This window comes from Chinchilla lanigera, unplaced genomic scaffold (assembly GCF_000276665.1).
Source record: "Chinchilla lanigera isolate Chin_1 unplaced genomic scaffold, ChiLan1.0 scaffold00076, whole genome shotgun sequence".
Classification (NCBI taxonomy): domain Eukaryota; kingdom Metazoa; phylum Chordata; class Mammalia; order Rodentia; family Chinchillidae; genus Chinchilla; species Chinchilla lanigera.
Genome location: NW_004955477.1, coordinates 7,551,191 through 7,560,048, shown reverse-complemented (window position 1 = coordinate 7,560,048; position 8,858 = coordinate 7,551,191). Strand labels below are relative to the sequence as shown.

The 8,858-nt window shown below is 56.2% G+C and overlaps 1 protein-coding gene across 10 annotated transcripts in view; it reads left to right on the top strand.

Annotated features, from left to right (window-relative positions):
• The first annotated feature begins 2,836 nt into the window (after positions 1–2,836).
• Ebf3 (early B-cell factor 3) overlaps positions 2,837–8,858 on the top strand; it is a 121,889-nt gene continuing 115,867 nt past the window's right edge. For 9 of the 10 annotated variants that reach the window (XM_013503109.1, XM_013503107.1, XM_013503104.1 and 6 more), the window contains exons 1-5: positions 3,582–4,179; positions 4,285–4,441; positions 4,807–4,870; positions 5,652–5,707; positions 8,627–8,700. In XM_013503109.1, coding sequence (XP_013358563.1) covers positions 4,046–4,179; positions 4,285–4,441; positions 4,807–4,870; positions 5,652–5,707; positions 8,627–8,700 — 485 coding nt within the window. In that variant the 5' untranslated portion in view covers positions 3,582–4,045. Of the gene's footprint in view, positions 2,898–3,581; positions 4,180–4,284; positions 4,442–4,806; positions 4,871–5,651; positions 5,708–8,626; positions 8,701–8,858 lie in introns of those variants that run through there. The other variant, XM_013503102.1, reaches the window with a different exon arrangement.

The window sequence follows — 8,858 nt, the reverse complement described above, 5'->3', positions numbered from 1 at the left end:
ATGAGCCCAGCTCCCTGTGTCTAGGCTTAGCATCACACAGGACTGGAGGGCCTGGGACTGGAGGGGTGTGTGTGTGTGTGTGTGTGTGTGTGTGTGTGTGTGTGTGTTGGGGGGAGGCACTCTTGGCAGGCGCTGAACAGCCCTCCTTCGGCGAGTGAGCAGGCGGAGAGCCCAGGCGCGTGCGACCGCCGGGGCACAGGGCCCTGGGTGGCTGAACAGGGATGCCGGTGGGCCTGGTTGCGGCCCTTGGGAGGTTGGACCGCTACACCAGGCTTTGAGTGTTGCCGCGCGTCAGCGGCGCCAGCGTTGCCTCAGCAATGCGCCCTGCGCTCCGAACGCCACTCCCGGAGCCGGGCGCCAGGGGCGGCGGGCTCTGTCTCTTTAAGGTCACTGCATGCTCCGGCACGACGTGGGGAGGACAGCTGGGCACTGGCCATCTGACTGACTCCGGCTTGACATCTGGGAGCCCACTGGTGTGTGGCACGCGAAGCGCTTGATGCCGCTATTTAAATGCAAATGTGAGGGGGCTCATTGAAGCCTCTCCCCGTAAATCCGCACAAAAGGAATACTTCCCACCCTCCTAGGAGGAGGCGGCGGTGGCAGTGCGAAGGCCACCCGTGCAAATCGCGTTGGGCGCGGGGCCCGAAGCGGTCGCCATCGCCGTCGTGGCCCGCAGGGTCTCCAGCAAAGGTCAGGTTCCACCCGGCCCGGCCCCTAGACGCCCGTCTGGCCCCTGGGAGCGCTCTGGGCGAGGAGGTTAGATCGCCCGCCGCCGCTGGCCTGAGCAACTTCCAAAGTACCAGCCGGTTCCTCCCTCTGCTCCCCACTCCAGGGTTGCCCGCGCCCAACGTTCCCCAGAAAGGGGGAGAGGCGGGGCGGGGCTCCCGGGGGAGTTGGCGGCCGCAGGGACCTGCTCCCAGCATCTTTAAGGGCACTAAGGAATTGACCCGCAGTCCCCTCCCCCATCTCCGGGCTGGGCGCTCTGTATCTAGCTCCCTATCAAATAGAAAATCTGGGAGTGGCGTGGGGGCTGGGGGTTGCCTTCTAGGCCCCTCTGCAGCAGGCCAGGATGGAGACCCAGACCGGCCGGAGAGTCCTTGTGCCCACAGATCGGGAGCCAGCAGTGGAGTGACAAAAAAGATAAAGTTGGTGAATGATAAAGACCGTATTTTCCACGCTTTGGGTGCGGGACCAGATGATCTAGAAAATGAGCTGAAATGGATTCAGCCTCCGAGCCTGTTGTGAGAGCAGCTGATTCCCCCATTTCGGGCCAGATGGCTGCTGAACACAGATTTGCATTCATTTTCGCTTAATATCGTCCAAAATAGTGGGGCAGCTGCATTTGTTGTCAAAAAGGTTTAAAACCCCTTTTCTTTCTGGGGCAGGATCGTTACCTTATGCGATGGGCTTATAGAACTTTTTTTTCCCTCTTTAGTCAACAGTATCAGATTTAGAAGGATTTGTTTTTAAACCTTCTAATTTGGTAATCAGATTTAAATCGCTTTGGCGCGTGTAATCTGAATTAAAGATACTGTAAATGATTTTAAGCATGATACTTTCCTTAGCTCAAGGAAGGGGCATCTCCAGCCCAGGCTGGACATTTTAGGAAGTGTGCTACAAAAGAAGCTTTGTTTCCTATTTCCAACTTCATCTTTCCCTAAAAGGCACTTTGCATATTCTGACAATAACACTCGTGGGCCGCTGGCCCTGCGTGAGCCCTGAAGCTTCTAAACATGCAGAGACAAAGCATTTCTCAACCGCACCTTCCACTGATGGCCAACTTTATTCTGTGTTGTTTCTCCACAGAGAAAGTGTTCCCTCCTACACACCGGTATGGTGTGAGTGGAAAGCCTGGGCTTATTAGGAATACAGAAATTTTCTTTTAATTTATCGTGAATAGTTTCCATACACTTTGATTTAAGGTTATTAACATTCTATAGACAGTGGCATCTTTAATATGTGGCGATCGCTTCTAAAGACTAATCTCATTACCCTCAAATAGTCATAAAATATGATTTTATTATACTTACGTATTTAATTAGACGGCCAGCCCCGTAATGGATTTTGAGATGGGACTGGCGCAACAGCTTTGATAATTCACTTATCTTTGGCAATAGTCATTAACCCCCAACACCAGCAAAATAGATTGCTTTCCAGCACATCTTTTCTCTCACCCCTTCCAAGAGGCGTGTGGGGGTCCCCAGATAACGTAAATCGGACTTCGATTTTCCCGATTAATTAAAATATTAACGTACACACACTGCCAATTCACAAAAAAAGGGGAGTGCTTCCCCAGGCCTGGCGGGAAGAGGCTGCCCTACGACACTTGCATCCTGAAACCTTTTTTTTTTTTTTTAAATCAGAAGGACCTGATTTCTCTCGGCAGGAAAGTGCCCGGGACAGCTAGCTCCTGGTCGTCCCTTGGGTCTCTGCTTCGCCTCGCGCAGACATCCTTTGGGCTGGTTGCGCGCCTGGGCTCCTGAGTCCCAGCCGCAGGAACTGGGCCGCGGGACCCACGCGTTGCCGGCACCTGGCTATCCCACGGATTCCTCGAAACCAGGTCGGGAAACCGCGAGTCGCGAACTCTCTCGGGGCCCGGCGGCTCCGAGGAGGGCAGGGCACAGGCGCCTGCGGCGTCCACTCAGCTTTTAAAGCGGTTGGCGCCAAGCAGGTTTGGCTACCTCGCAGGTCGCGTGGCCGGACACTAGGTCTGTGTCGCCGGGGTGGCCGAACGCTCTTCCCGTCGGCCCAGAGGCCCGAGCCTTCTTTGTCACTCGCTGCGCCTGAGGAGAACCCGGAGACTCGGGACTCCCGCCGCCACCCGGCGAGAGGGAGCATCTGGCAGAACCTGCCTCCGACGTGGATCCCCGGCCCAGCCCTCGGCTGCCTCCGCCGGGGTAGGAAGCAAGGGGCGCCTGGCAGGGCTCAGACGGGGTCATACCAGCCCCGCAGCAGCCTTAGGTTTGCTTAGAAATCAGGCTGAACTGCGCATCCCGCCTTAGCGGGGAAGCCGCAGACACCATTACCCCCTCCCCCTAATTCGTGGTCCGCCCCAACTCTGTAGTCACCTTCAGAGGTCGGCCAAATACTTCCCACATTTCCCTTTGGGACGCCCCAGGGTGAGTTGCAGCCCTTTGCATTTATTGCATGCATTCGGGCTACTTAGGGCGCCTTGCGCGCGCACACACCCCTCCTTTGGGCCCAGTGTGTTTTGACAGTGTGGCTGGTTTTGCGGGGAGGTATTAGGGGTCCAAACCGCATTGTGCACTGGCTGCGTTTGTTTCTTCTCAGGATTTATTTGGGAGGCTAGTAACTTCCTTGGCTGAGGTTGGGCTGGAGGAGCTGCGGCGCGTGGCCGGGGGAGGCGGAGGCAGCAGCGGCGCTCGGCAGTGGCGGGGCTCGCGGGGCTCGCGGGGCTCGGGCCGGCTCGCGGCGCCGTCAGGCAGTCAGTCGGCGAGCTCGGTGGCGGCGAGGGGCGCGGCGAGGGGCGGCCGCTCCCATATATGGCGCAGGCGCCGCCCCCCGACGTCACCCTCTGACAGCGCCGCTCCCGGGGGCTTCGAGTTTTGGCTCCCGGGAAAGGGTCCATTCCTCGGGGAGAGAGGGCTGAGTTTTGTGCGCCTCCGTCCGCTGCGCGCGCCGCTCCAGGCCCCGCCGCGCCCCGCCTGCGCCCGGGACTGCGCCGAGGCACTCACTGCCCCGTTTATTTGTCTTTGGAGCAGGCGGGCCGCGCCAGAAGCGGGCGATCCCGCAGTGTCCTGCAGCCGCGGACGCCGCCTGGCTAGGATGACACCACGTTGAGCGCGCCTGCAAACAACAACAACAACAACGCCACCGCGGCCACCGGTCCTGCTCTACCGAAGCGCCGCGCCGCCGCAGCCGGTGTCGCCATCTCCGCGCCCCCGGCTGTCCGGAGCGCCCGGCCGCTGGTGTATGTCGCGCCTGCCCGGGACGGGCTGAAGCCGGCGGCGGGCCGGACCGCAGGCTCCGAGCAGGGCGAGGAAGCGCTTTCGGCCGGGAGCTGCGGCCGCCGCCAGCAGTTTTCATGTTTGGGATTCAGGAGAATATTCCGCGCGGGGGGACGACCATGAAGGAGGAGCCGCTGGGCAGCGGCATGAACCCGGTGCGCTCCTGGATGCACACGGCGGGCGTGGTGGACGCCAACACGGCAGCCCAGAGGTACGTACCGGCCGCCCCCGCGCGCCCCGGCCCCGACCCGGCCCGGCCCCCGCGGCCAGCCGGCGCCACGCTCCTCACCGGGCCGCTGTCTCTTTCCTCCCGCAGTGGCGTGGGGCTGGCGCGGGCGCACTTCGAGAAGCAGCCACCTTCCAACCTCCGGAAATCCAATTTCTTCCACTTCGTGCTGGCGCTCTACGACAGGCAGGGGCAGCCGGTGGAGATTGAAAGGACCGCTTTTGTGGACTTTGTGGAGAAAGAGAAAGTAAGTGCACACATAATCACACCCTCCCTCTCTCTAGAAATGGGAGGCAGGCGGTGCCCGCGCACGGGGCCTGGAGTGCCCCCTCGGCGGTGGGACCGCTCCGCCAGGCGACCCCGCCGCCGCTGCCACGTGCGGCCGCCCGGGCCATGCCGAGGGCCGGGCAACTTCTCTGCGCCCTCGGACTCACTCCGGGCGAGGAGAACGCTAGGCTTCCAGCAGGAAAGTGACATCACCGCACTACTCCGAGCGAGGAATCCTGCCTGCCCTGTGTGAGGCCGAGGGGCCTCGGTCGTGGAGGGGGACCGAGCGCGGTGGCCACGCCTGACACCACCACACTAAATGCAATTATTTATCGTTGCTTTCAGGAGCCAAACAACGAGAAAACTAACAACGGCATCCACTATAAGCTCCAGCTACTGTACAGTAACGGTGAGTACCCGCTGCCTGCTTCCTGCCCCCTCGCCCTGCGCACTGGCGCTCCCTTCCCGCGATGGCTACAGAACATAAAGATTTTGAGATTAAAATGACATGGATGTAAACACGAAATCTTCTCATGGCATAGAAGGAAAACAAAACATAAACGATCGATAAGTCGATGGCACTTCACATGATTAACCGGTGGGGCTTGAAGTAGAAAGTAAAAAGGGGATCGATATAGGCTCCAGCAGAACATCACTTTTAAGTGACTTTTTTCAATTTTGCAAATTAATGTTAATTATTGGGATGGGGGTAGGTCTGTAGACGGCGCATAACTTACTTCCTGCGCACGTTTTTTAAAAAAAATTCTCGAGAGGTATTGGAAAGAGTTGGAACTCTCACTCAGTTTCTATTAGGTGCTTCCCCCCCACACACACACTAAAAATAAATGACCACCTGGGCCCACAAGCCCTGCAAGCAGGCCTGCTCGCAGCCAGGCAAATTTCTTGCAGCTTCAAATGCAAACTCTAAGAGTCCTAGGGCTCTTAAGAAAAAAAATAAAGTGAAAAGTGCATCTTCAAATGCAAACTCTAAGAGTCCTAAAGCTCTTAAGAAAAGAAAAATAAAGTGAGAAGTGATTGGGGTTCCCTTTCTCCCTCTGGAAAGGATAGCGTATGTTTGCTGTATCTCGGAGGCAGCAGTCCTGAGGCACCGATTTCCTGTGGCCTCCGTGTCCTTCTTCCCCAGTTGCAGCGCTAAAACCTTGTTGAGAATTTCTCTCTGTTTTTTGCAGGAGTCAGAACAGAGCAGGATCTGTATGTTCGCCTCATAGATTCAATGACCAAACAGGTGAGAAAGTTTACGCCTCTGCACTCGTTTTTGCTGCTGCGCTGGGGTCGTTCTTGGGTTGGGAGAGAGAGGACTGACAAATGGATCTCCTGTATTTGTTTTTCATTTAGCTTCCTTGACATGCTAATGAGAATTTCATATTTATTGGAATAAATGAAGCGATTGGTAAAATAGTTTGTTGTCATTAGAACAGCACATATATGCTTTATTAAACGACTTGTGATTGGAATCAAATTCTGTCTTAATTAATTATGGTAATTAATATTTGACAGAAAATTTTCAAGATCCCTCCTTGTTTATTTTTAAATGTTTCTCTTTCTGCTTGGAATCATTTCATTGATTTTTTTCCCCTCTAACAAAGGCAACTAACTCTTTTCCAAAGCTCATCTAGTTGGGCTTGATTAGTTCATTTTTTTCTCCTTTCCAGTGTGATGGTCTAGTAACAGGAGACGTTTATTTAGATTTAAAAGTTAAATGTGTTGGGGTGAAAAGTCACCTTGTTCTCCTCTAGCCCATCTTCACCTCTCAGCCCCCCATCTCCATAATTCAAACTCTGAGCTCCAGGGGTCACTCAAACCCGTCCACTGCTCTGCTCCCTCTCCCACCCTCTGTCATTCCTTGTAAATAACATAATTACAAGCAGTTCCTTATTAAATTATTTAACCTGTCTTGGTCAACTTTTCCGATGATAACTATTGGCTATCAGTAATGTGATTAAGTGCAGAAAAGCGCTCCGTTGCTTTTTGACATTGTGCAGTGTCTGGCTGCTGGTTTTGTACTGGATGGTGTGTTGTTTTTGTTGTTTTTAAAGGCTTTTTTCCCCATTTTCTTAGAGTGTTGGGGGACAGGTCCAATTTGTAAATTAAATTCACTCGGCACAGATTGATTTTGAATATACTTGTAAGCTGGACTTCCTGCTTACAAATGAAAGTAGCTGCTTCATGTTTGATGCTAACTTTAAGAATTGTGAGCCAAGTAGAAAAGAGCCCCTGGGTGCTTCCTGGAGCCCAGCACACATGCTTTCCACCCTCTCCGTGCAATTAGTTTGTGTGTTTCATTTCCCTTGAAAAAAGTTTGTCCTTACCTAGGCAACCTAGGGGTGTTAGGTATGAATGGCTGCAGCGGTAAAACTGTGTGGTTTTCTCGTAGAGTAAAACAGATCTGACAGGTAAAACCCAGTCTTTCTGACAAAGACACTGCGGTGTCCTTCAGTGATTATTTCACTCGATTCAGAGAAGCCTCTGGAACTCGCTGCTGTTTGTCAGGCTGCTTTTATTTCCTTTGTATACAGGGCTGAATGTTTTTGGAAATCGCGGTAGTCTCATTAGGAGGTTTAAGCAGACAGTGCTAAGTTTCTCTGCTCTGCATTGAGGAGAGGCTTCTTTTTGAGTACACGTTTATTGTTCATTTAGCCTTGTACCTTTGCGGTATAAACAGTGCACAAAATAAAGGCATTTAATCTCCTCTCACTGACAGAGATGGGGGGAAAAAGGAAAGAAATAGCCCAGTAACTGATCAAAGAGTCAATGGCGCTGAACCGACAGTTTATGGATTTCTGTTTGTGCTACAAAATAAAAAATAAATCAAATATAAATACGGGGATCCATCGGAAGACAAGTCATTCTCTCAGCGTGGTGGTGCCCGATGAGGCCACGCGCCTGGCCGCCCCAGGCGCTCGTTGGCCTGCTGTGACACCCATCACTTCTGTAGGTCCAAGTGAGCGGGCGTGCGTGAAGCTAGTGGAGAGAGGCTCGCAGGGACCCTTCCCTCTTCCCGGGAGGACAGCCCCGGGCATCCTAAGAAAGGGCTTTGTCTGCCTGGAAGTGGAGGAAAGTGTCCAAAGTGCCCGAAGAGGTTGGGAGTAATTTCCAGGGTGGGGGGCGGGAACTGGAGACAGGGCAACCCTCCCCCTTCTTGGAGGTTTCCGCGGAGAATTTGCAGCTCCGGGCCCCCGCCTCCTGCCCCTCCCCCAGTGGCCTTTTCTCCTCTTCTGCCTCTGCTAGTCAGGCGGTGGAGGCCGGGCCGGGCGGGCTGCTGCGTGGGCGGCGGGGCCTGTGTTCCGGCGGTGGAGCCGGGCTGGGCTCCTCCGTGAGCGCACCTAGGGCTTCGCACCATCTGGCAGAGCCTCTGCTCAAAACCCATCCGAGCGTGCGCCTTTTTACCCGAGAAAAATCATTGTTAGCAGTTTCAAAATAAACACCAGATTGGCCATTAGCACTTTCTTTGCAAATATCATCCGGCGAGGAGCACGTGGCTGCGCTGCCCGGCCCTCCTGCGGGGAGCCGGGTACTCCTGGACCGGCCCGGCGCGACCTCGTGCGGAGGCAGCACCCGGCCTCTTGCCCGCGGGGAAGCCCGCGGCGCGCAGCCTAGGCCGCAGCCCCCAGGTGCGGGCGCCCGGACGCGCGCTGGGCTCGGAGGTGGGGAGCGGCTGGAGGCTTTCGCCGCGCGCTAGGCAAGACAGGCGCGGCTCTCGGAGCGAAACGAGCTGCCTCTGCGCCCGCGGACCTCCCCACTTCTGTAGTTGCAGAGCGTTCTGATCGGATTTTTCTAATATGCAGATTAGAACTCAGGGTAGACCTCCGCAGGAAGACCGGGTTGGGAGTGGCGAGGGCAACCAAAGGGTCTGGTTGTCGGTTGGGCTCGGCCTCGGCCTCCTCTGCCCTCCCTGCAGCCCTAGCCAGCTGAGGCATGGTGCAGGCCAGGGGCGCGGGGAGGGGGTGCCCAAGGGAGGAAGTCTCGAGGTGGCGTGGCCTTTCCCCGCTCCTGGTGGGACCAGTCAGGAAGGTGGCCGGCTGGGGCGCGACGCCCTCCCGCCTGCCCCCCACCTGCCGCCCGTGAGGCCTGCAGTGCCAGGGGCGATTTGGCGCCAAAGCCGGTGGCGCAGCGTAACCCTGGCCTCTACTTGTCCCCTTTGCAGGCCATCGTCTACGAGGGCCAGGACAAGAACCCGGAGATGTGCCGTGTGCTGCTGACCCACGAGATCATGTGCAGGTGAGCCGAGGGCGGCGGGCAGCCCCGGCGCCAGCTGCGTCTACAAAGAACGCCGCGGCCAGGCGCCGCCACCCCGCCCAACTTCAGGAAGGGCATCGATTGAAATGTAATCGGCCCGAGGCTGCTCGCCCGGCCACCGAAGAGCCGGGGCCTCGTTT